This window comes from Solanum lycopersicum, chromosome 2 (genome assembly GCF_036512215.1).
Source record: "Solanum lycopersicum chromosome 2, SLM_r2.1".
Lineage (NCBI taxonomy): Eukaryota > Viridiplantae > Streptophyta > Magnoliopsida > Solanales > Solanaceae > Solanum > Solanum lycopersicum.
Genome location: NC_090801.1, coordinates 54,518,114 through 54,544,944, shown reverse-complemented (window position 1 = coordinate 54,544,944; position 26,831 = coordinate 54,518,114). Strand labels below are relative to the sequence as shown.

General features: G+C 33.5%; 3 protein-coding genes across 13 annotated transcripts; all 3 read left to right on the top strand.

Moving 5' to 3' along the window:
• The first annotated feature begins 159 nt into the window (after positions 1-159).
• On the top strand, positions 160-4,354 carry LOC101264588 (small RNA-binding protein 11, chloroplastic). Of its 3 annotated transcripts, none has more exons than XM_010318744.4 (5): positions 160-425; positions 2,963-3,031; positions 3,134-3,240; positions 3,323-3,464; positions 4,123-4,354. In XM_010318744.4, the coding sequence occupies exons 1-4, from the start codon at positions 290-292 to the stop codon at positions 3,461-3,463; spliced, it is 453 nt and encodes a 150-aa protein (XP_010317046.1). In that variant the 5' UTR covers positions 160-289; the 3' UTR covers position 3,464; positions 4,123-4,354. The 3 variants fall into 3 exon arrangements, with proteins under 3 accessions (XP_010317046.1, XP_010317045.1, XP_010317044.1); XM_010318743.4 differs by lacking the exon at positions 4,123-4,354 and adding an exon at positions 3,861-3,992; XM_010318742.4 differs by lacking the exon at positions 4,123-4,354 and adding an exon at positions 3,705-3,992.
• A 3,209-nt stretch (positions 4,355-7,563) lies between these two features.
• On the top strand, positions 7,564-14,721 carry LOC101264888 (choline-phosphate cytidylyltransferase 1). Its single transcript, XM_004233216.5, has 8 exons — positions 7,564-7,972; positions 8,334-8,447; positions 10,387-10,482; positions 10,748-10,790; positions 11,085-11,240; positions 11,524-11,604; positions 14,095-14,193; positions 14,344-14,721. Exons 1-8 carry the CDS (start codon positions 7,788-7,790, stop codon positions 14,497-14,499), a joined length of 930 nt encoding a protein of 309 aa, XP_004233264.1. The 5' UTR covers positions 7,564-7,787; the 3' UTR covers positions 14,500-14,721.
• An 894-nt stretch (positions 14,722-15,615) lies between these two features.
• Positions 15,616-25,058, top strand: LOC101265197 (ribosome biogenesis protein NOP53). 9 transcript variants are annotated; one of them, XM_026029287.2, is made up of 14 exons: positions 15,806-15,976; positions 18,581-18,732; positions 18,821-18,993; positions 19,721-19,890; positions 20,059-20,107; positions 20,195-20,220; positions 21,564-21,644; positions 21,733-21,843; positions 21,961-22,043; positions 23,231-23,350; positions 23,443-23,565; positions 23,821-23,887; positions 23,978-24,057; positions 24,596-25,058. In XM_026029287.2, exons 3-14 carry the CDS (start codon positions 18,828-18,830, stop codon positions 24,600-24,602), a joined length of 1,083 nt encoding a protein of 360 aa, XP_025885072.1. In that variant the 5' UTR covers positions 15,806-15,976; positions 18,581-18,732; positions 18,821-18,827; the 3' UTR covers positions 24,603-25,058. The 9 variants fall into 9 exon arrangements, with proteins under 9 accessions (XP_004233265.1, XP_010317048.1, XP_069150546.1 ...); XM_010318747.4 differs by having other exon boundaries at positions 15,836-15,976; positions 18,824-18,993; XM_069294448.1 differs by having other exon boundaries at positions 15,836-15,976; positions 18,824-18,993; positions 19,469-19,890.
• The last annotated feature ends 1,773 nt before the right edge of the window (positions 25,059-26,831 follow it).

Here is a 26,831-nt window from a genome sequence, read left to right as displayed (position 1 = left end):
ATTTTATTATTAATAATAAATATACATTTATATTTTAAAATTATAACTCAACTGACTAATGAAAAGTATGTTATAAGAAAAGCAAAGTGTAGTTAACTTTTAAGTTTAGAACTAAAATATACTCATTAAGAATTATTTTAGTTTTAAGCATCATATATGAAAAGGTTTACATGAATTTTATTTTTTATAGTATAGTATAATATGAAGGACTAAAACATTCATACACCCATATATTAAGGACCATTTGGATTATTTTCTTCTTGACAAACCACCATTCATTTGTTGATTGATGATGTTGATGTGCAAAGGGGTATGGCCAAGCAGCTCATCCGTTGTTCTGTTGCAGACACCAAATGGACACAAATCCTTCAAAACCCAAGCTAGCTTTTCTAGCTACCCTCTTGCCAGCAAAGTTATGGTTAGAAGTAAGCAATTTACTCCCTCTTCCTTATATTTAACATTTAATATCAACAACTGTACTTTATCCCAAATGATAGGAGATAATCTACATATTTGTTTTACTAGGTTAAGTTAACTGGATGAATTTTATTCAATATATGAGCTAACTTAACTTCAAAAACTAGTTAATGAAAAGACTTTAACAGGATGGACCTGACTCTCATATATGACACCTGTGTTTTTTTTTTTTTGGGTTTCCATGTTCGGTAGCCACATTGGAGCCCGACTAAATTCACACACATGTCTTTTTTTTTCTTTTTTTGGGTTTCCCATCCGGTGTCCGGCACCCACATTGGAGCCCGAGTAAATTCGGATTTGCGCCGGAAAGTCCCACGTTGGGGTAAAACGCTCCCTAACAAAGGCGACTCCGTACCCAAGGGGCTTGAACCCGAGACCTCTTGGTTAAGGATGAATGAGTACTTACCGCTCCACCACAACACTTGTTGGTGACACCTGTGTCTAACTCAACCCCAAAAGCTAGCTAACGAGAGGACTACTGCGATTGCTCAACTCTATATAACCATACCACCAGTTCATTCTCCGACAAATGTGAGACTCTAACCCACTCTAACATTTTACTCTCTGTTGGCCCAGATTTACTTCCCTGCACAATGTTGTTCCTACTGGAAAAAGAGAAGGTGCTTGTTAAACTAGAGAACACATCTGAAAGATGACATTAGCTTCGTACTGGTAGCTAGCATCAGATTGAAAGTTTACAGCTTGAATCAATAATACGGTGTCTACTATCTATGTGTAGTGTGGATGATAGTTTTTGAACTTGTCTTCGTTATATGTTTCATCCATGTCCTATAAAAGCTAAACTTTTAAGACTTTTTGAAGCTTGGATACAACATCTGTTGGTCATAGCTGAAAAACTCTATTGACTTTGTAGTATCTTTTCCAAGAAACGGTGGGCGGAACTTAAATCAAAGAGAGAATTAAGTTTGTTTAGGATCTCTATTGGTGGAATTTGTTGTCGTCTGGGTACTGCTTGACACTAGTAATGTACAACCCACATTGCTTGCTTGTTATTCTGATCAAATAGTGATGTAGTAACTAGTGATAAGCTATGTTGCTTGAACTCTTCAAAAATGTTGACAGCTGCGTGTCCGATTCTCCAAAAATAGTGTATTTTTGAAGAATCCGACACGGATGTTGCATCAAAAGCAAAGAGTTCCGGAAACTTAGGTGATAAGCCTCATAAAATTGTATGCTCCTTTATACATTATCTTGACTCTGCATTATTGTGATAATACTAACTAATAAACCTCTTAGGAGTTTATATTTATTTATTTTTTTGAAAATAGTAATGTTAGGAGTTTATATTTCTTTATGTCATATCTTGTCTCTGCATCCTGGTACTAGTAAAAACTAGACATTGCAACATTGTATATGTTGATTGGCCAGATGTATTTGGTAAGACCATCGATCTATCGTTGTAATGATTCAGGATTTTGAGGTTTTACTGCCTATGAAGTGGTGGCATTTTTCTGTTTCACATAGATGATAAAAGCTAGTGATGCTCTTCAATTATGGTGGTGGTAGAATGTTAATTTTTATCAGCTGCTTTAAACTTCATGATTTCAAGTCTACAATTATGCTGCTTCCTGTTGAAGAAGTTGCTCGAAGACGCTAGATCTAGACATTTACGTGGTTCAAACCGTGCTTCCGGCTGAATAGAATTCAGATGTTTGGTCCGAGTAGTTATGATATTTGATGAAAAGTAAACACTTCATGTTATTGGGTAATATCCCACTTCTTGAGCTTAAAGGGCATGAAATTAAAAAGGGGCTACAGGCTTGTAGTGATTCAGCTAGTCATTATTTCAAATATACAGCACCTGGCTATACTTCCCGCTATAGTTGGCAAAGAAGTAAAATAGTGATATTAGAAAGCAATTCCTATGTAAAATGCATTCTGACTAACCTTGACATTCCAAGGTAGTAAGAAGAGTACTGTTAACTGACTACTGAAAGCAGTCACTGGAGATTTTTGCTTGTAAAAAATCAGAAAAAAAACGAGGAAAAATAGAAGAACGAATGAGGTTATGTAGAAGGAGATAAGTATCTCCATGTAATGCTGTTACTTTCCCTTTAGGAACTATGTGTTCAGTATCATTTTAGCGAGAAAATGTTGACTTCTTGTATTGTAAACTTGAAGGTTTTCTATTTACTAATATACATATACTGGAAACTTACTTAGTGCTGCTCAATGAAGAGTCCAGAATTTTCCTCTTTGATGCCTCTAAATGATAGATTCCATATTTAACTAAGTTAAAATCCTTCCTTAAAGTATTAAGCTATCATTGCACTAATTATTGTTCTCCATTGACCAAATTGTAGATGTAATGAATGTCATGTTAAGATTTTTTTTCTCTTTAACCCTTATGCTACAAGTTCAGAATTCACTTTCTGTCTTAGATATATCGATCACATGCTTTTCATTCAACGGTTGTGGTTCTCTCCTAAAGTTCCAAAATTTGTGTCTTATTTTTGAACCATAGATCTATCATACTCCACTGATGAAAGTTGTCTGGAGAAAATATTTTCAAATTTTGGTCATGTTGCTGAAGGTATGTACCGTTGCTTGAAGATAATTTTTCTTATCTATTCTACTCTTTCTTGTAGTTGAGATTGTGACCTGTATTTTTTAATGTATCTACATCCCTTACCAGTTAAGATTGTGAAGGATGAAGTGACTAAGAGATCAAAGGGATATGCTTTTATTCAGTACACTTCTCAAGAAAATGCCATGCTTGCTCTTGATAGCATGGATCACAAGGTTATACTCTATAAATTTGTTTTGGATTTTTAATTCCCTTCACAGTATGTCTTCTTCGTCACGTTCTCTCTTCCCTTGTCAGTACATCAATGGCAGGGTTATATTTGTGGAACTTGCAAAGCCTACAAAGAAAGACTTTGGCAGATACCCGAGAAGTTGTGGACCACCTGTGGAGAGATTACCATCTGAAAATGAAGTTCCAGACCTAAAAGAAAACTGCTAAGGTAATGTTTACGCTAGTGTTAGAGTGGCAATCATTGATAGGTGCATGACAGTTCCACAAGTCATCATTCTTGAAACTACTGTGATGCAGCTTTGGTTCGACTTGATAAAACTTCTATTGCGTAAAATTTCACTCTTAGGTCACTCCTACAGGTTACAGGACTAGTTTACTTGTTCTGTCATCGCATTCTGTGTTTTGCATGTAAACTTCACACACATATATATTGTGTTTGTTCTATTAGGCATGGCGCGTTGCATGTCAGTCCAGGTCAATTACTTCATACTAGAAGAGGCTAAGTGTACTTCCGGTCATCTTTCAAAATCTGTACTTAGAATCATGTATATTAAATCGCAAGACTTGTGCTTTCTCAACTTGATGTAACTAGTTTGATGGTCAGGTTCTGCTACTGTATATGTATTTTTAGCTTTTACGCGGTGAAAATGGACTATCATGATGTACTTTAGGCTGCTGCCAAGGGTCTGGAAGTTGCCTGGAAATAAAGGATTCAAAAATTACTATTTTGTCGAAATTTACCTTACATGCATGTCTTAACACTCCATTAATTGGAACATTAAAGGGTAAATCTTGAAAAAACTACATAAGTGACTTCTCGGTTCTCTCAATCGTCAAGTATTTTGAAATAAATTCAGTTTTGCCAGAACGACTAATATTTGGGATCGAATGTATTCAAGTGAGTTATTTTTCTATGATGGATGATGGAACAGTTGAGTGGGGCTAGAAAGGTTAGCATCAATAACTTGTGAGTCACAAGTTTGTGACAAGGACTTGCTTGTTGCATTATAAGCTGTTTTTATGTGTAGTTTATTTGTAATTGATTGGATTTCAAAAGGATATTGTTGATCGTAATAATATACCCAATATAATTTTATACGAGTGAGGCTTTGGGAGGATAAAGTGTATGCAGATTTTATCCGTCTCTCTTGGAGGTAAGGAGATGGTTTTAAAAGATCCTCGTGCTCAAGTGTAAGAAATGAAAGTAACTATGAAAAAGGAAATACAACTACGAAGTGGACATGTCACTTGATTAGAAAATGAATACAATATTCAACTACCTACATGTTTTCTCTCTGATCCACGACCTCTAATGTCGTGTTTTCTATTTTATTAAATTATGTCATACCTTATCATTTTTCTCCGATACTTTTTTCGACCTACATATCCTTCATTGTTGTGTTGGTCAACTTTAATTTAAGGCTAAATACATAAACAGATTCCTAAACTTGTTGAATTTTTTCCCTTATGTACTTCAACTACGTTATTTTTTAATTGAATCATTGAACCACCCATAATTTGTTTCTTTAAACGCTATTGGTTGATTTTGATCAGCTTTTCTATTGTAAATGTCTTCAATTGTGTTCGAATTGTAATAATTTTGATTGAAGGAATGAAGACAAACCGTGTTAGTCTCATTTGTTTTCTAATGTGTTCAAATGACTTAAGTAAAACATAATTATTCTCAAACATTTTCACCATCAATTGTACTAATGATTAGTGGAACAACATATGTATCCCCTATCAATACCTCTCACAAATCTGGTTCCACATCAGACAACGGTGTTTGTTTAAACGGAAGAAATTATGGGGGTTCAATGATTCAATAAGAAAATGACATAGTTGAGGTACCTGAGGAAAACCCCCAACAAGTTTAGGGATCTACTTTATGTATTTGATCTTAATTTAATCAAAGCTATCTATTATGACCAAGACATGGGGATACCATGCCTACAATGTGGAAGCCCAACAAGTTGAACGACTACTTTGAAGTATTATTTATGAATATTTTTAGAATATTCTTCTGAAGCTTCTTCTTTTTTTTCTTTTTTTTTTTTGGTCGTAGCACGTTCTGATTTAATTATTTTTTTGAATAAATATATGAATACTCCACGCTTGGAAAATACTAAGAAAAATATCTTAATTTATAAAAATATACAAGTATTTATCTAAGCATATTTTATCTCCTTTTGAAAAGAATGTTACACTTAATTAGCTCTTCATCTTTTAGGTTGAAGTATGATTTTGAGAAATAAGTAATTAATATCAAGGATAAAATTAAAAATAGAGTTTTGTTTTTCTAGGTAGAAAGTTAATATTTTTTTTAAAAAAATAATGGAGAAGGGAGTAGTTATTACATGAATTAGTGCCACATATTTCAATGTCAAATAATTAAAGAGAAAGTTATACCTTACATTGGTCCCTATCACACGAATATTTACCTTTTGAATTACTTATTCAATAAATATTTACCTTTGGAATTACTTATTCAATAAATATTTACCTTTGGAATTACTTAGAAAAATCAAATACTTTCTTAATTATTGAAAAAATCATTAGTCTGAACCAAATTAAATAAAACTTATTGAAAATAAATGCAATTTATTTTTCTGAAATAAAACTTTAATGTTTCGAAAGTTACATAAAGGTACAACAAAATGGAAGTTCTTAGTTCTCAGTATCCATTGTATCAAAATATTTATTATTTTTATGAAAAATAATTTTGAAATACACGTCATTCTAAAACTTTAAAACAATATTTTTATTTTATATTATCCTTAATAATAATTATTTTTAAAAACTACAAACACTTCAATATTTTAGCACATAAATAGAATAAATATTTAATAAAAATAAAATAATTAAATACCCCTCTTAATTATTTTTTTATAAAAGGACATGTAAATAAAAAAAAACACAATAATAATTTTAAAATAAAAGAATAATTTAACTGGATATTAAAATTTAAAAATTATAACTCTCTCCAAGAGAATACTTATCTTGTTACAAATGGGATATCTTCTTCTCATGATTCAAGAGGGCTCTTATCTCAAGATGTTAAATGCATGCGCTAGACCTACAATCAAATTTTTTTTTTTTTAAAAAAAAAAAATCGCGATCGATTGATATTTATTTTAAAATAATAAAATAATATTATAACATGAAATAAATTATTATAATTTTATATTAATATTTAGTCACAGATCAACACAACTTCAACAATCCTAAGTATATTAGTAGTTTTATTTCTTAAACTTCTTCCTGTTTGTAAATCGTTATTAAAATTTCTTTATCTTAATTTTTTGTAAAATGTCAGAATTAAATTATTAAAAGCTAATTAAATGTCAGTATGAAATATCAACACACATATAAACGATATAATATGATTGTTCAAGTCAAATCTTCTTGGCTATAACTATAAATTCTAAATATAACTAATACATATCTTCCTATTTTTTTTCTAAAAATCGAAAATATATTGCAATAATATATTTAAATAACGAAATAATGATATTATTTAAGTCAAAATCTCCTTTGACGGTAACTACAAACTCCAAATATAACTAATAAATGTCTACTATGTTTTTCTAAGAAAAGCAAAAAAGCTGCAATAATATATGTCAATTTTACGTGGAAACACAAACTTAATTCACATTATCTTCCTCCTAAACCTTTTTTTTTTTTGAATAATTATATAAAAGCTTTGATAAATTTGGATTTTGATGTATGAGGGGGCCCCTTTTGGACCCATAAAGCCTCGTGTTAAAATAAGGAGAAATAAACTAGGACCCCCACAAACCACGAGGCTTTTTTCAAATATTCATTTCCACTCCATTTTGTCAATCTTTTAATTACTCGTTCCATTTTATATGAGATAGTTTAACTAGATATAAAATTTTAAAAAGAAAAGATGATTTTCAAAATTTATGGTTCACAATAAATCATAAAAAGATATAATAGATATTTTATGGTAAAACTGTTACTTAGGGATGGACTTAGAGTCTACCGAGGGGGTTCACCCGAACTCTCTCGATAAAAATTTATGTTATATATTTAAGTTATTTTAAAGATTTTTTATGTTTATATATTGCTTTTGATCCTTCTGAATACAGAATTAGAGGTCGACTTAGTGTTTGAAGAATTCAAACCTCGAATCTTTAACACCACTCTTCTTTTCGAATCTACTTAATGAAAATTTTAGGTCCATCTAATATAAAAATATATCTTTCTTTTTTTAAAACTAACTAAAATAACAGTAAGTCACGTAAATTGAGATAATATTTTCGATTTTTATAATTATTGAAATTGATTTTAGAGAAATAAAACTTGTTAATTATTATGAAACCGTGGGAGTAGTAGTCGGCCGTGTTTTGTGTGTGTGGCAGAGGAGTGATGGGTGTGGGGTGGAGAAGAAACAAAAGAGGTTAAATATAAGAAGACTTTTTTTTTTAAAAAAAAAATTACAATTTAAGCGTTACAATTGTATTTGGAGAAGAGAGAGAGAAGAGAGAAGGGCGATAATACTATAGTAATGGAGAATGGAGGAGGAGGAGGAGAAGATCCACAATTAGAACCACCACCACAGCCGCAGCGACGGTTGAAGCCGATCCCACCGAATCCACCGCCAACAGATCGGCCGGCTCGTATTTACGCCGACGGAATCTACGATCTCTTTCACTTCGGACATGCTCGCGCCCTCGAACAAGCTAAGAAACTGTATGTTTTCTCCTATTTTCATCCGTCGTAATACTCTATATATGATTTTTAGAATCATTAATTGACTTTTATTGTGAAAATTTCATGCCTTTTATATTCTCTATTGTGATGCTGGATTTCTGAGTGATTGTGAGAGGGATCCAATGAGATATCTGCTTGATTTCTTCTCACGTAGGTAAGCAAGACTAGGTGAGAAGACTTATGTGTCGGTGAAAGAAGAAAACCAAATAGGTGTTTGTCTAAGTTGTTGTTTTTTATTCTTATTGGAATATTATTAGTTGTATGATTGTAGAGGCATGAAGAATTTGTGAAATTGAACATACTTTTACTTTAGACTGAATTATTCATTGCCTAAATGTAGATTGCCTAACGCTCAGCTTCTTGTTGGATGCTGCAATGATGAAATCACTCACAAATTCAAGGGAAAAACTGTTATGAATGAAAAGGAGCGATATGAATCTTTGCGCCACTGCAGGTTGGTTTTATGGGGTTGTCAATTATGTTTTAAGTTTAATGTTTTTCCAGTCAGAGCATAATAAAATGATCTTTCTTCGTGAAATGATCTGAGTATATCTAATTGCCGGGGTTAGATTCATTCAGTTGTCTGATGTCTTCATAGTACATTTACAAATATATGAAGTTATGTTTTCATGTAGATGTTTCTTATATTGTGTTTATTGAGGGTAACTTTGATTTTTAAAATGATTGTAGTTGTTTGTTCGTTTTCCTTTCAGTTGTGAATGAGATGAATAGTTGAGGTAGTTATTTTGTATAAAAAATGGCTGTTGTTGTGACAAATAAGAGACACAAGGATGAGAGTAATATAGCATGTGTGAAGATCATCTTTTTATAAGATAATGAATTTCATAAGGCATCAAGAAGATGCAAAATTTACGGAAGGTAGAAAGTAAAAGACATTGTTAGCTATATTAAAAAGTAAAAGGGAGGCCATCGTGTTGGGATTACATTGCACACAAAATCATTAAATCTTTGGGGAATCACATCGATTCAAGATTCAACTTGGCTAGTTCAAACTCATATATTGATATATGTGTTGGAACCAGCCAAATTGAATCTCGAATGGATGTGATTCCCCAAAATTTTAATGATTTTGTGTGCAATGTAATCCCAAAACAATGGCCTCGCCTTCTGCTATGTAATATAGATAACAATTTAAATTGGGAAGTGTACCAACATTTAATTCTGGGAAGACAAATGGTTAGGGGGATCTACCCTAAAGAATGAATTTCCAAGCTTGTATCAGATAGCTCAGAACATAACTTTACCATCTCTCAGAATTGGCAAAATAACTGCTGGCAAATACAGTTCAGGAGGAATATTTAAGATTGGGAACTGCCTCACCTTATAGAGGTATGGCCTAAATTAGAACACTCTTGTCAAGTCATGTATTACTGACAACCTAAAATGGAAGGATGGTCCCTATTCAGTATCGGGAGGCTTTGCTCATCTATGCTCTCCTACAATGAGGTAATTGATAGATGGCTCTGGAAATTAAAGCTTCTCTCAAGATCATATGTTCTAGCTGGACAGCTTTACATGAAGCATGCCTTGCATAGGATAAACTCTACAGAAGGAAAATTCAGAGTCAGTAGATGCTTCATATGCCTAATCAAATTAGATCCCAATCGACTTCTCTTGCTTCACTTCACAATCATCACAGATATTTGGGGCATGTTTTTCTCTATTTTCGGTCTTAAAGCATAAAAGAGGCCTATGAACGCTGGTCTAAATCGAAAGTTGATTAGTCCATCGCAGATGATTCCTGCCTTATCTTTTGAGGACAGAAAAGAATTATAGATGTTTTTATGGGATTTCAACACCTACTTATTTTCTGAAGGTCTGTTATGGTTGTATAGTTTGCAGAATCTCTCCCCTGTAAATTGTCCTATTAATTTTTTGAACTTCATCAGCTCTTTAGCATTAGCTTAGGCTTTGTGGCCTATGGCTGATTATCTTTTGTGCTTCTGATCAATGTCAAACGGATTGGTAGAAGAAATGGTGAGAAAGACAGAGACAGAAAGGAACTCAAAATATTTTTGAAGACAAAAGCAGTTATATTTAGAAGATCAAGATGAATCGTCTTTCTTTGTGCTATTTTTGGTGTACGGGATCTTTTTGATCATATATGGGACTGGATAGATTTAATAGGTGGCTTGCAAGTGACTGTCACATCAGGCTTCCCTTTTTTTCTCTTTCTGAGTTGTACATACAGTTCTCAGCCCTTGCCAGGTGCTGACTTTAGTATCAGTACAAGCCTGTTACCTTCCTTTTGGAAAAAAAAATGCCGCTTATGATGGTTCTAATATTGTAGCTTCTAATGGTTGATATCTGCCTTTATCTTTAATTTGTATGGTGCATTTTCAAGTAGGTTAATTGTGTATGCATTGTTGCAGATGGGTTGATGAAGTTATTCCAGATGCGCCTTGGGTTGTAACCCCAGAGTTCATTGAGAAACATCGGATTGACTATGTGGCACATGACGCTCTTCCGTAAGGCAAAACGGCCCACAAAATTTTTACTTCTGTTGATTTGCATAAGCGTCCCTGTTTCCTTGGAACTATATTTGGACCAGCTTTTGATATGCCTTATCTGCTTATTCATTATTTTACTTTAAGATGGATTTAGCTTTACATAACTAATTTAAGGTCTTCCCCCGTTGTGTGATTTTGTTTTATTTGTTCGTATTGTTGTTTCATTCTGGGTTCCGAGATATTTTTTCTTTTAATTTTTCGTCTTCTTGTCTGTACACGTCAGTTATGCGGATGCAAGTGGAGCTGGAAATGATGTTTACGAGTATGTAAGTCCAAAATGAACTTCAGTTTATCATACGCGACTTTTACCTTGTTCATATGATGTTTCTGTTAAACAATTTAGTTTGTGTCTGTACAATGTTTTTGTGTGCATAAACCGGGGTGATTTGCAAATTGTTCATCTTTTTAATATGCTGTATGAAAGTCGGTCTTTATTTACTTATTTTGCTCATTGTTGATCCGTTTTAATCAGTGTAAGATATCTAGTTTGATATTCACTCTTTAATGCCTACTTTAATGCCATTGTGTAATGTGAATATTTTTAAAACCTGTGTTATTAGGTTAAGTCCATTGGTAAGTTCTTGGAGACCAAGCGGACTGATGGAATATCTACTTCAGATTTAATAATGAGGATTGTAAAAGACTACAATGAATATGTGATGCGCAATTTGGACAGAGGATATTCAAGAACGGATCTTGGTCTGAGCTACGTGAAGGTATACTCTTTAGTGTTTTGATTTGGTGATGTAGTAATACCTTACCTTTCTGAGGAAAGAATTGTTCTTGTTTTGCAAATGCAATGAAAAGAAAAAGGGTGCTAATTGAATTATGTAGACTTTCTGCTACGCGACAAAAAAAATAAATTATGTAGACTTTCTGCTAGCATTAGTTTTTTTATTCCTCACTAATAATAGTAGAATCAATGGCGCAGAGTCAAAGATTACATTTTCTTTCATTATTTGCTTTGCCAGGTATTAACTTCATCATTGCCTCTTTTAGGAAAAAAGGCTGAGAGTGAACAGGGGTTTGAAAAAGTTGCATGAGAGAGTAAAGAAACAACAAGAGAAAGTGGAAGAGAAGGTATATTCTTAAGTATTTGTCTGCTTTTCATTTCTCTATTTCGAATACAAACTTGTCAGAAGAGTCTCCAATCTCTATGGAATATGTGGTTTTTGAATAAAGTTTGGCAATTATCTGGAAAAAGCAAGGAAAAAGGATATTGAGATCTATGTCTTCTGTCATTTATGCAAATTATTTTTTTAAAAAGAAGGTAACCATATTTTATATAACCTAAAGAGTACATAGAGAAACATAGTTACAGGAACCCCCAAAAAAACATAAACCAATCACTTAACTAGTTACAATGACCCAATAATGTCAACTACATAATCTCTATATCTTCTGCTAGGCCTTCCTTACACCGAAAATTTGAAACAAAAATATATAAGAATATATTTTTAGTCTTCCGTTGAGTCGGCTACATCTTCAAAACACCACAGTCCACACGTTCCTTTTCTTTCCTATTGTCCACCAGATGCACATAGGAATAATTCTCCACCATCTCTTCTGCCTTACAAAATTGTCTGGACCATTCCAGCATGCTAGCAACTCAGCAGTTATCTTAATTATCCATTTGAGCCTTTCTATACTCAGTAAGAGCTGTACAGATTACAGGTAACTTACATGCTAGCAACTCAGCAGTTTTCTTAATTATCCATTTGAGCCTTTCCATACTCAGTAAGAGCTGTACAGATTACAGGTAACTTTGCAATGGATAAGTAGGTGGCTACTTGTTTCATTCATTATCCATCTGAACCCTTTCATACTCGGTAAGAGCTGCTTCAGAGTAGTGGTAACTTTGCAATGGATAAATAATAGATGGCTCTTTATTTCATTTTCTCTCCACATAGAAGGCATTTAGAACACATAGAAATATTGTGCAAATGACACTTTGAGCAATGAAGGGTAGCACGGGAAGCAATATGATGGTATATAAGGTAAGGTTGAATTCGAGGATACAATTGAATTGCCTCTCTACCTCACAAAGGTAGGCAGTAGGGGTAAGGTTTGCATAGACCCTACCCTATCCAGACCCCACTGGTGGGACTATACTGGTATATTGTTGTTGTTGTGGTGGTGAATATTATAAAGTGGAGGTGACTTGGTTTAACACATCCTACAATGGAATATCAACATTATATGTCAATGTTAGGTGTTCTAATCTTTTATCATCGCTGTGCAACTGACATGTTCTTGTAGGTTCTCGTATTATTAGATCCTTTATATTTAAAGCTGACAACATTTACATAAGGTCAAGTTTGTCCCCAAGGAGATGAATCATTTGTATTATGTCATGCATGCATAGGAACTTTTGGATACAAAACAATAGCTAACCACATTTTCATATCAGCTATATTAGCCTGGATCGATACTTGTGCATTTAGTTGCTATTTCTTATGAGTAGGGTGATGTCCAACCACTTTTAGAAGCATAAGTAGATATCTTTGCCGACCGAATTGTTTGTTTTAGTAGATGGATGGTTCTTTTGTTTAATTCAAATCTGGTGTGGTTTCATTTGTTGAGAAGCCTGGAGCTTTTAATTAGTATAAGTAATTTTCTCAGCCTATAATGAAGTGTTCATGAAATTTTGTGGTTTGCTTCCCCATTATGATGTGGCTCAGTTGATAGTAAACAAATGTATTTTTTTTAATAGGGATAGTTTATATCTTTATTTCTATCATTGAGCTTGCATCCGATTATGGTTAATGTTGTGTTGCAATGTGTACTACCTTCCGGGTAAATTTTCCTCTTACTATTCTACTAATTACTACTCCCTCTATGTGACACTCTTTCCTTTTTAGTTTGTCCAAAAAGAATGACATCTTCCCAAATTTAGTAAAATTTAACTTCAAACTTTCCATTTTATCCCTAGCGAAATGATTTATTGCCACGTAAATTTCTATAGGTTAAAATCTTCCTTTTAAAAAAAAATGAACTTGAAGCTTCCTTTTAGTCAAATGCCTTCACATAAATTGGAAGGAACTGCCAACGCAACCAAACCCCGTTCTTTTATATTATTTGTTGGAATAGATAGTAGATATATGATCGGATGCATAAGTTGGTAAGGGCTGTTTAGAGTTGGACATAAAATTACTAATTCAAATTGAAATGTACAATGATTGGGGAAATTGGAACGGGTGGAGTATTATTTCCGATTCGTTATAGTTTATCACCTTGTAGAATTTGGGTGGTGGAGATGGTGGGAGTCGCAATTATCTGGACTTTTGAAGAGTGAGCTGAAGTGCTAAACTATGTAGACGAAGCTACTTCTCATCTTATATGCTAGGTTTCTGAGTAAAGGAAGCTGTTTCTTCTCCATTGATTATTCTCACTATGTCTTTTGTACTCAGTGTTACCAAAAATAGAGCAGTATGTAGCAGTTCTGATAGCTTTTTCGTAATTTAATGAATTAAACATAAGACGGATGCTTGTCGTCATTGAAGAACCATCACTTTAAGCTATTTCTAGTCTTCTAGCACAAAACACGCTAAAAAAGAGTACCTGTTGCAGATACAAACAGTAGCAAAGCATCGAAATATTTGGGTGGAGAATGCTGATAGATTGGTTGCTGGTTTCCTTGAGATGTTTGAAGAGGGTTGCCACAAAATGGTAAGATCTCTGTGCTGCTTTTCCCATCCCTCTCTTTTCCTCTTCTCTTATCTGGTGTTCAATCCCCTAGGGTTTTCCAGTAGCACCTCCCACACACGAATGAGAGTGGTTTATATTTGCACTTCTGATGACACATTGAAATTTCAACAGGGAACTGTCATAAGAGACCGAATTCAAGAACAGATGAGGACCAAGAGTATAAAAGGGCTTCTATATGACAAAGAAGAGGATGATGATGAATATGACTACTATTACGGGAGCAGTGACGATGATGAAGAATACTACGATGGTGAAGATGAAGAATAGGGTTGTTCACTTTCTCATGTTATGTGGTGATGTAAAATGTAGTTTATGGATCAAGTTGGATGAAGATGTATTATGTCCTAACGTTTGGATGCGCGTGTGATATGCGTGTTTTATTTTGGTAGAATGTAGTGGCAATTAGTTGTGTTGTAAACCGTGATCAAGCATAGTCTTGTACCATAACGCTGTCAATCAGAGTGATTTGTCTAAATATGTTCTTGAAAATTCTATTTTATTTTCCTCTTTTGGGAATTGATACAGCTAGGACCGAGTAGATGTATTTATACACGGTACATGTATTAATGAATCGCGATGCACTAAAATTTTTATTGATGGGGTCAAATATCTTCTGGCAAAATGACTTTATGCTCTCTGTGTCAGCATGGTTTTTTTCCGTTCAAGAGGATTACTTATATTATAATATGCTAAGGCATAATTAGTGATTGTTCTTAATGATTTTTTTAATAGCTACATTAATAAAAAGTCAAAACTCTCATTTCGTATCACAATACTGAAATTATTAGATATTCCGGTCATCTTTGTGTGTATGAATTGATGTGACAAAGTATTTGGGAACTTGCTGAGAGGTGACTGAAAGATGAAATCATTATCGAAACTTGGTGATCGAGATTGATGTATGCTTTAATGATATAAAAAAATTGATGTATATCAAGTGCATTATTTAGGTGCTTAAATTGTATATTTAAAAATTGAGATTGATGTATACTTCAATGATATAAGTTGATGTATATCAATTCTGTGAAGACAAAATATATTATTAGGTGCTTAAATTATCAAGTACTGGGAAGACAATGCATCATTTAGGTACTTAAGTTGTATATTTATGCTTTTTTTTTTCCAATAAGGAAGTAAAACAAAGTAAAAGAAAAATATTCATACCATAATTGATTGGCTAATTTCCTCAAATAATTATATTTTCTAAATATCATTACTCGTTTGGTTTGATGTGTATATATATATATTTCCTTCGTCACATTTTTAGTGTCATCCTAACTTAAAATAATTGATATATTAAAAAATGAAGATTCAAATTATTGAACTATACCTTTAATTAGGTATGGGCATGAATACAATGCAATAGAATATATTTAATTTTTTGAATTCGGTTTTATGATATTTTGATTTGGTGTCAGATTTTGATTTTTGAAAATTCAGTTATTTGATTCTATGCAAGGGTCGTCACTTTTTGGTGCACCAAAAAACTGAAATTTTATTATAATAAATTTTAAAATATTTATATTAATTATAAATTTTTGACCCAACCCATATCCGATTTTAGCCCTACTAACCTATGTGTATTTGGAGCCCTAATTCCTAAATCAAAACTCACAGGCCACAGCCTCCAGCTCTCTCTTTTTTGTTCTCTGAACTCTCAGAGACACTGTGTCGGCGACCAGCAAGCACAGCGGCGCAGCAAAACTCTCGTCTGTCGACTCTCTATCTCTCAGCGTGACGGATTGTAAGCTACCTCATCTCCCATTAGTAATATTTAGTATGTATCTCTCGGTCTCTTTTCTCTGCCTACAGCAAAACAGCAAGCTAAATTTTAAGATATTTCTGTTGTTTTAAGTATTGAATTCTTGTGTTGAATGTTTTTGGGCTGGCTGCCTTGTTCCTGGTAATGTTATTTTATATTTGGATTGTGTTTCTGGCTTGCTGTTGCTGAAGTGTTTTGCCAAGTTAGAATTTTTTTTTTTGTGACTGCTAAGCAACTTGCTAATTGGCATGGCTGCTGCGGTGCTGGCAACTGGTTAGACTATTATGTGCAAGTGAGCCGTGCTGTACTGCTCCGAGCCTGCGAGTGGGCTGCCTGCTATGTTAGTTCACCTTGAAATAGACCAAATTTAGTTCATAGTTTAGCCTATTAAGTTAGTTCATTGTTATAAGAGCAGTGCTAACTTATTACTTAAGTATTGAATGTTGATACTTGACAACAGCGAAGAATGCTAGGCTGTTAGGCTGAGAAGAGTGTTATAAAAAAAGAGACATTACGAGACTAAGAGCCTTTATTTATTTGAATTTTCATGTTAACTTTATAAGTTAAATATTTTGATAATTTTGTTCTCATTTGCACCAAAAAACCATTTTAAAAACACTGAACCGAAGTTTGGTTCGGTATTTGGTACACACTATTTCAAATCTGAATACCGAAGAACCGAACCGGATTTGATACAAGAAAGCAAATAAAGAAAAAAAAAGTAAGACAGTTGAATCTTCTAGCCTTAAACTAAAGATTGAAACGGACTGTACTGTTCCTTTTTATTTTTAAGAGTACTTATTAATTATCTTATTATTGCTAAAAAATGGTTGGGGGCCTAAGGCAAGTTCTCTATTTTCCAATGCATACAGCTGCCCCTGATTGTAAATGTGCAATACATGCAGCTGTTACCAGGCTTTACTAGTCTATGTCTACATAGAGATGTCAATGTGAGTTTGGAACCATCAAAATGAAAAGGACTAAATCCTAGAGTTAGAATCTTATCTTCTTTACTGTTTTGATTCATTAGTCTTTATGCTTTGTGTTTTTCTTTATCAGATCTAAATGAGAAAAAGAAATGGTTAGCTTAATTACAATGTGAACTAGCTCTGGAGATCAGTAGCTAATAGCTAAGTGTGATGTATGTTCATTAGATGCCATATAGGATCAGTAGTCTATGAACTATGAAGAGGTCAGTAAGATGAGTGATCAGTCTTGTTAAGCTTAAGTCTATAATTTATTTGAACTCTATTATGTTTCTGTTAGCGGCAGCCCCTTCATGTGGATATATTGTGTTTGTATGTCGTGATTTCCTCTAGTCTAGATAGTAAAGGTTTAATAAATTTCTATCAACAAGTATTTGACTAATCAGGGATTTTTGAATTAAGGTTCTTGTTGTATTCTAGAACTTTTAGTTATCTTGCCACCTTAAAATTAGCACAAAATGGCTAAAGAATCTTGTGTTGGCCTTCTTGTTCTCATTCATAAACTTGAGATGAAGTCTTGTTGTATATGTTTTCAGCTATAAGGTTGCTGTCCAGGAGGAATATCTTTAGCTCACTTGTAAATAAAGGGAAACCCCTTCCAGTATTAGCAACATCATCTTGTGAGGGGTCTAATTGTATTATGTTCAAGACTATTTTTGTTGAGTCTCTTATTCATGAAGGGTCTAAAACTTGTGATTTTTAACTGAAATAAGTACTAAGAAATGATTTAAGGATAATCAAAAACTTGTAGATGGCCTGTTTCAGCTATGTGTTTGCAAGTCTAGTTTCAAACTTGTTTAGCTTTCCTTCATGTTTATGCTTGAGTAGTTGACTAGTTGATCTGTGACATAAGAGGCTTATCATATCCCGTTATGTGGTTGGGTAACATCTGTCTCTTTGTTTATTTAAGATCCCCTTTAACTTGAGAGGAGTTTTATTTTTGTTCAAGAAAAGATCAAGTTTGTTCAAAAATAATGCTCTCTGGTTGTGTTTGTATTTTTAAAAATGAGAAGATTTGGCATTTAAGAGAATTGTCACTGCTTACTTGAGATTAATGGTACCCCTTCCTAGTCTTGAATGGCTTAAGTATGTTGAAAACTCACTACATGAGCCCCTTTTAAAGTTCTGAACATAGCACCCTTCTTTGTTTTTTAAGTTGTGAGTAAGAAGTACTCCCTCTGTCACCAATTACTTGTCCACTTTTGAATTTGCACACCTATTAAGAAAACAATAATTGACATAGTGAGTTTACCATATTACCCCTATTAATTATGAAGTGGATGAATTGAAACTTAAGACATTCAAGAAGTTTTTACCTTTTACAAAGTAATTAATTGAGGGTATAATAGGTAAAAAAAAATTGGCCTTTCTTGATTTGTCAAAATGGACTAGTAATTAGGGATAGAGTGAGTAGCAGTTTCCTATGCAATTATTTTTTTGCGATTATTTTCTTCATTTTACTGTTCATAAACCCATGATTGTTCAGGGACTTTTTTGCTCTGTTCGATGTGCTTACCACTTCCTAAATCCTGAATAATTAACCTTAGGATCATTAGTTAAGACTAAATCCATTAAGACTTTAGTGGTAATAATTTTCCAGATTGGTTTGGCCCTCCCTGTTTGTGCAGCAGCTGTCAGAGATCCATATCCCATTCTACGAGAGTTTTAGCTTGCCAAATCTCGACAGATTTATTCTTAACACTGTCCACTAATCTCTTTGACTTAGCTACTTGTTCACTTAGGAATCAAGAGGTATAAATTCTCAAGTGACTGTTTTACATTTATGCTAAATCTGTTTTGGGACCATGTTTTCAATATGACTTTTACTGCACTTGTTAAGTAGAGAGATGGGGAAGAATAAGAGCTCAAGGAAAGGGAAGAAGGCATGGAGAGCCAACATAAGTACGGAGGATATTGAAGATTTCTTTGACAACTCCACTAAAGATGCTCTTTCAGGCGGTTCTCTTGCTCAAGTTCCCAGTGACTCTCTCTTTTATGTCGACAAATCCAGAGGTATTCTATTTTTCAGCATTTTTTTCCCGGTTGAAAATTTCCAGAAGTATCTTTTGTTCAAGTAAATAGCAAGGTAAAAAAAAGAACAAGCCGATTTTGATATCAGGCTGGTGTTCACGTATATGTTCTAGCAGCTGATATAGTCTTTAGATGGATGGTATGTATGTGATTTACTGTTCCAACAGATGTATTGAACTAACGTTGGTTGGATAACTGGTTTACTCCACATTTGAAAATGGTATTTTCTTTTAACAGTAGTTTTTTGGTACACGGGAAATAACTGAGTGCTCTGATAATCTTCTCCAGAATTTTGTTTTGGTAGAATCAGTCAAGAGTATTGTGTACTAAGACAAGTAGACCAAATAATTCGGTATCTCATAGAGTTGTAATTATGGAAAAAATTCAATCTTGAGAGCAGATTGAACTTTCATGTCTGTTTTAGACTTGCAGTAATTGTTAGGGTGTTGCTTTTCAGTCAATGGTTCGTGTTCCCATCCAATTGTTGGCTGTAATATGAAGCCGGATGAATTTTGGAGATAGTAACTGACATTTTTGGACTAGAAGAGGGCAGTTTAGAATCACCTTAAGTACTATGTCTCTGGACTATGTAGCAGTTGATGTTCATCATGGGTGCATCTTCCTTTTCCCTTTACTGCAGTTCTGTCGTTTTTTGTTGGTGAATCCTTCTTCAGTGATCAAATGACAAGTTTTTATGTCTACAATCCAGATCTTTCTGTCAAACGGAAAATTGAAAAACACCGGGAGAAAGTACTTCGATATGATAGTATACTACAAAGCAATGCCTTTGTTGAACCTGTACCTTCTTCAACTGGGAAGAAATCCAAGAAGAAAAGTAAACTTCAGATAGCCAAGGATACTGCTCAACAGGGTCAAAAGGTTGTTCACTATTTCATTTTAAATGTTCAACTCTCCAATTGCAAGATGTTATGGCTGATGCTTCCTTGGCATAATGTGCTTCTCTCAATAGGAGAAAAATCTTTTCTTTTGAGTGCAAATGCCTAATGGATCCTCATTGTTTATTTCTTGTTAACTTTGTGTGATTAGGATTCGTCTGGTGGAGACTCTGGCATGGTTGACATTTGGAATGATAAAGGTGTCCTTGTGATTAGAGCCTTTTTGTTCTTCGTCACTTTTGTAGTAAAATGACTTTTCTAATACAGCCTTCGTTGCATTGTTGCAGATGAACTGGTCATCAAAACCAAAAAGGTACACTTTTTTCTCCTACCTGTATTTGAAAATTTTTATTTCTTTTCTCCTCTCCTTATCTTTTTTGTGGCCACTTGTCAGGAACTTTCTTTTCAATTTTGGTGTCCTTTTACATGAAAAACATATTTTAAATCATCTGGATGTAGTCCTTCTAAGTTGTACTGCAATACCTGCTATAGGTTTTCTTAATGCAACCTGCCTTTCTTTATGAGCACTACTATTATTGCCTTATAGTGATTACTTCTTAGTCCACTTAAAAAATAAGTCGTCTTAAGTCAATTGAATCTCTTATTTTTCAAGAAAACATCACATCTAAAAAGCATCTTTGCGATGAACCTTTTCCTTGCACATCCTCTGCATTGCTTATCCTCTCAGAGGATAGATGAGAGTAATAAAGGAAAAAAGACGCACGAGATTGGATATAAAAGATCCTTTATCGTGGAAGGTAATGGACCTAAATAAAGCAAAATGGATGTGGTGAACCATTATAGCTGACCCTAACTATGTCTGTGATTGATACATAGTTGATTGATTGATTCATTTAGTTTTCCATTCACTCGACAAACTTTCACCACTTCATTTGACGAATTAGAATATGCACAGATACAATGATCTGTAACTGATACAAGCTTTCATTGAATAAGATAACATGCATCCAAAAAGAGATTCTTTTCCATTTTGATCATTCCTCAGTTTGGCAGATTGAGATCCTTCCTTTTAGCATTATTGATGCTCTAGGCTGTCTAAAGATCTTGATCAAAATATGTGATGCATGTTTAGATAGTAATTGCATTTCAGGGTTTGGTTTTCTGTACTTTCCTGCTGTTGCGGAGTGAAGTCTTTTCATAATTTTCCCTTTTCAGTAGCTGGGGTAGATTGGATGGTGACACAAGCTTATTTGGTTGCGTTACGATGATGTTATAAAGTCAGTATTAGAACAACTAAAATGATCAAAATAACTGTCATGTATTTTGATCATTTTCTATAATTAAACAGAACACGTATTTAAATGTACAAATATTATTCATGCATTTTTAATACTTGTATTACTCTAATCCCTAAGATACAATCCTTACATTATAGTCCTTTCAGAACTTGTCTCTAAAGACCCCTTGGTGTATATTTTTTGTACCTCCCTGTATTCTTCTTCTTCTTAGTTCCATTTTTTGTTATCTTAACTGTGTATGTTATTTATTTATTATCCTAAAGCTCGAGCATTTGAATTGTGAACGTATGACTTCCCTAGAACAATAACAATTTTGCATCAGTTTACTTTTCGAAAAGGGAAGAGAGAAATCTGCATTAGTATATGTAATCAATTTTATATGCATTGCCTGTGACAGAAGCCCAAGACTTCTGTTATACCTGCTGTGGAAGTTGAGCCTCCAGGATGCTCATTCAATCCTCCATCCGAAAGTCATCAGGTAAAAATTTTTCTGTATGTCACATTTTGCTATTATCGAGCTCCTAGTCCACGCAATTAATAATTCGCTCTGTGTCTTCTCAATTCAGGATGCATTAGCTTGTGCTGTTGCAGATGAAATGCAGAAAATTTATAGAAATGAATTGGGTCCGGAGCCTATTCCATTGGTTGTTCCTGGAGAGGTAGTCAATGAAGAAGATGTAAGTTTAAGCTGCTACTTTCTTGTTAGTACTTTTGACCATGGCTGTTGCAGATGCATCATGGGCTATGTTTTCTTATACTGGGTAAAGTATGCACTGAAGATTCATTTGCCTCAGATGTATTTCCTTGAAGCGGACAGTGGGAGTGACACGGAGAATGAAAATCTAGTGGAAGACGGAAAAACAGATTTGGATAAAAGGTAAGCTTCTATATTGCTCGTCTGTAGTGATAGTGTTAGGGGTTGAAACATGTTCTATTCCTTGCTTGCTTAGTATTAGGGAGTACTTAAAATTATACTTAAAATTTACTCACCTGTGTCTATTCATATTTGTATAGTGAATTGACACTTCTTTGACGATCTTTAGGCTTTAGGCTTCAGAGAAATTAATTATGTGACAGTTCGATGTGTTAAATCTATATGATAAATTTTGCTGCAGTAAACTCAATAACATTTCAATCTCTGGACACTGGTTATACCCAATTAGCTTTAAGTCCTAAATTTTTTTTTGCAACTTTACAAGGCTAACATGAGTTGCCTTGTCCTCGTTTTTGTTCGTGGCTCACAATTCCTTATCATTCATGATCACTAGAAATACAATCTTATTTTATGTGGCTTTGCATGTTTAATAGTTGACATAGTCCTAAGCTGATGGATGTTTATGAGGTCAAAGGCAATATATGTACTGCTACGACTGATGGTCTAAGACATCGTGCTTCCTTCATCCTTATTTATTTGAATCCAGTTTTGCCCTTTTCTGTTTGTTTACTTTTTGCTGCTGGTGGGGGAAGAAGCTTTTATTTCCAGCATTTGTAGTAGTTCTTATTTTTGTCCACCAAGGCTAGGACAGATGGGAAGAATAACCTAGTGTTTTTTGTCTCTACTGAGTTTTGAACCTGACACCTTAGGGTTCTCAACCACTTATTGACTGTAGGCCACACCTTGGGTGCAACGAGTATCCTTTATATTTGGTTAAAGATGCTGAATGAGTACATTGTATATCACTGATATTTGGTTGCTTGGATATGTTCAGACCTCAGTTTAAGTCACCTACATCTGAAATCAGATTTTTAAATGTAAAGGGGTTTGATCCTTAATCTAGCTGAGTTAGATTGTGAGCTAAGTCCCCAGTAAGTGTGATATCCGACGTTATATCTGTTTGCTTTGGTGGTCATGATCCAAATGTCCTAATGATGGTCAGTTGTAGAGTGAACCAGCGTTCAAGATTTTCTTTTTTTGTAAGTCAGTTATGTGTTCTGAATGTTTGCAGTGTGCTAACTTCAGCTACGTTGGCAATCCATGTTACATTGAGTGCATTTTTGCTAGTCGTCAGATCTTTAATTTACTACTATATGAAATTATACATCATCAATTTTAACTTCATTCAGGCCGCAAAAGCCCAAAATGCTGACTCAAGTTGAGAAGAATCGACGGGCTAGACGCAAAGAACAGTTGAAAGCAGAAGCTGAAGCAACAAAAGCAGCACAACTCTCCAAAGAGATTGATAGGTTTGCTGATATTTCGAATATCAGGCTCATCATATTCCAGTTAAATAGAATTTGCCTTTTGTATAGATTATGATATGTTCTTGTGCCTGCAGCTTACCGGATATTATTCAAGAAATAGAGAGAGAGGAAGGAGAAAAACAGAAACGACATCTACGTCGTGTCACTGCTATAAAAGAAAAACTAAAATCTTGTCCACCACGCTTGGGAAAGCGCAAGTATGTACTGTTTCATTTTGAAGTAAAAAATTTCAACAATTGATTTGCTGAGAAAAAGTGTTTTCATAGAACATCAGATTTTAAAGGGATTTTTATGGTTATAACTCTTTTAAAAATGTTTCAACTGGGAGCTTGGGGTTTCAAAGAATGATGATTGCATGAGCTGAGCAATGAGACTCATTTTCTTGTGGTTTTGGTTTTTTCCTGCTATAACTTCAGTGTTGACAAAAAGATAATTGACCTATGTGATTTCAGATTCGTGCCTGCTCCTGCTCAGGTTTTACTGTCTGAAGAGATTACTGGTTCCCTGCGTAAATTAAAGGTTGCATTCCTGATTTCAATTTTCTCCAAATTGGCTGTCTGTATTTTCAAATTTTTTCTCTTATGTTATTTGTCTTCCTGTTTCAAACAGGGATGTTGCACCCTTGCAAGAGATCGATTTAAAAGCCTGGAGAAAAGGGGACTAGTTGTTCCTTCAAAAAAGAGTAGCAGGTTAGTAAAGATTGCTTCTTGTTTGAAATTAAGCCACACTTTCTGGTTTTGGCTTGCTTATTATTTGAAACTAAAAGTATTGCATGCTGTCTTGAAGTGTGTGTGAACCATGTGACACTGAGACAATTGCGGAGTAATCTCTTTTTCTTTAAAGTTTTTGACAGTGAGCTTTGTGCACGTTCCTAATGGCATCATAGTTGATCATAAATTTTGACAATACACCTTGCGGCTAACAAGATGTGAGGAAAATCACCAAAAATTGTTACCAATCGTTTGGGATCAAAAACTAGTATTTTGATAGTGAGCGTCATGTTCCTGATTCGCTATAATTGGAAATTCTGTCATTTCAATGTAACATTAAAGCTTGTGTTTGTGATAACAAATGCTTAAACTTCCCCTGCTTTTGGTTTCAACTTTCAATTAACGGAACTCATCTTTTCTCTGCATGTATCGAGCCATTATATACACTGTTTCAAAAGAAACATTCAGAGTATCAAAACATCTCTTGCTAATTGTTTCTGGTATGGGATGTGTGCAGGAAATAGAGTGAATTGCAAGTAACACAGATAAATGTTTTCATCACCGCACTATGAGACCATCATCCCGATCACCTGGATGAGAGACACTGTAGACAGCAAGGTGTTGGTTTATGTCTGCAAATTTGGAGTGGTAGAGCTGGCTGCTCTTACTGTTAGCAAAATGGAGATGTAGATCTGTTTATCTTACTGATGCATATGGTTCATTACACAATATTTTATAGTCATGGTCAAGTTACTTTGGGAGCAAAAGTGATAATTAATTACTGATGTATCTGGAGGCAGAAGATTGGTGTGATTTCTCTTGATGAACCAGAAATGATTCCCAGAGTCAGCCTTTTTTAAATTTTAAAATGGGAACTCTCATAATCAATATGTACCCCAAAGTTTTTAATTACTCTAATTAGGTCAACTTTTTATTTGATCACATTAGATCAACTATATATCACAAATTTTGATTTTCAAGACTTGAAAGACAACATTTTCTACTATTTTTTCTCCACGGGCTTGTGATGTTATTGGTTTAATGACAAAGCTATTTGTACAAGTTCAGATATACTGTAAATGTTGTTTACTAGCAACGTCTGATTAATAAGAGTAAGATATATCTTTACAAGATAAATGACAATAAAATCGACATAAAATAAAGCTTAGTTATGGGGCTTAATGAAAGTTGCAAACATAAATTGTTTCCAGCAATAAACTCAATTAACATTTCTCTTGCATAATTAAATTATGTGAAGCTAATTGTATGTACATAACTTCTTAAATTTGAGCTAAATTTTCAAGTTGGAAAACTCTTCTTCAAATTTGTGAAGCTAATCAAATTCGAACTAAATATTCAAGTCATGAAATACTATCTTTATGTGTTTTATCTTTTTATATTTTAAATTGTCTTAGTAAAAATTATGATTTCGCTGGTGATGAGGGAGAGTCTACGTTATGATAAGATATGTATGTTTATCAGACAATATGTGTGTGAATTGACAACATAAACAAAGAGAGACGACAAATAGGGGGAAAAAAGGACATGAAAAAGGAAATTTTAATCACTTTATATGAAAATGAAACAAAAACAAAGCAAAACAAAGTGAGAATACACTAAGAGCCATGGACTTCACTTTGTGAGAACAAAAAAATATCCAACACAAAGTTGGATTGCTAGTTTTGTCAAATACTATTAGGTTTTGTAGTATCGTCGATTTTACTCTCTTAAAATAATTGTCATTTTAAGAATTCAACAATAAAGCCTTAACATCAATTTCGTCCTAATTTATCTAATATAGTTTGATTTGAGACGAACATTAAAAAAAGAATGAAACACTTATTAAATTTGTGGCCTAAATAAGTCATAGATGTTTGTGTGATTATAAAATTATGTCATTGAGGATAAAATAAGTATTTTAAAGTTGAATTGTTACTAAACATAAAACTGTATCAATTTTTTTTTAATTGGGGATAGAGGAAGGGAATAATAATATGGAGAATCGAATCTTCACCAATAAGGTGGGAGTTCAGATAGTCAACCAATTAAGTCTGAGTACTAAGATTTTCAAAATAACTTAGTTAAGTATTTATACCTTGTATTTATTACTATAATTTCTGAATAGATGTAAAGTAGATAAAAACGACAGATAAAATAGAACGGACAAAAACGTGAAATGTACGGATTGGAGTATCAGTTACCAAATAATTTTTGTGATACGATAAGAAAGAAAATCTTGGAGGATAATCCCAATAAAAAGTAGCTTTAATATGTTGATGGTGTAAAGACGTCGTTTCAATATTTTGTATTTTCTTGCTACACCTAAGATTCTTTAATTTGGATTAAATTATTGAAAAATAAACTCATAAAACAATTAGTCTAATACAGTACTAATTAACAAATAATACTTCAAATTAAGTCCATTTAATTGGAAATTGTCCAAAAGTTTTTTGTGTTTTTTTTTTAAAAAAAAGGCATAAAAAAGTTAATCATGTTTCATGTTGTTAATTGTTATTTCATCTATCATAAAAATAACTCTCAATTATTGAAACTAAAGTTACATTTCATTGCTAAACTTTTGAAAAAGAATTAGGGTAATTATGATAGATTATTATACATATATCTTGTATTCTTAAATTGTTATATTTGATCCACATGAATTGACCCTTTTTTTATTTAAACTTTTAAAAAAAATCAAATGCGCTCCAAATCTGAAGCTAACATTCAAATCGAAGATTAATCATTTTTTTAAC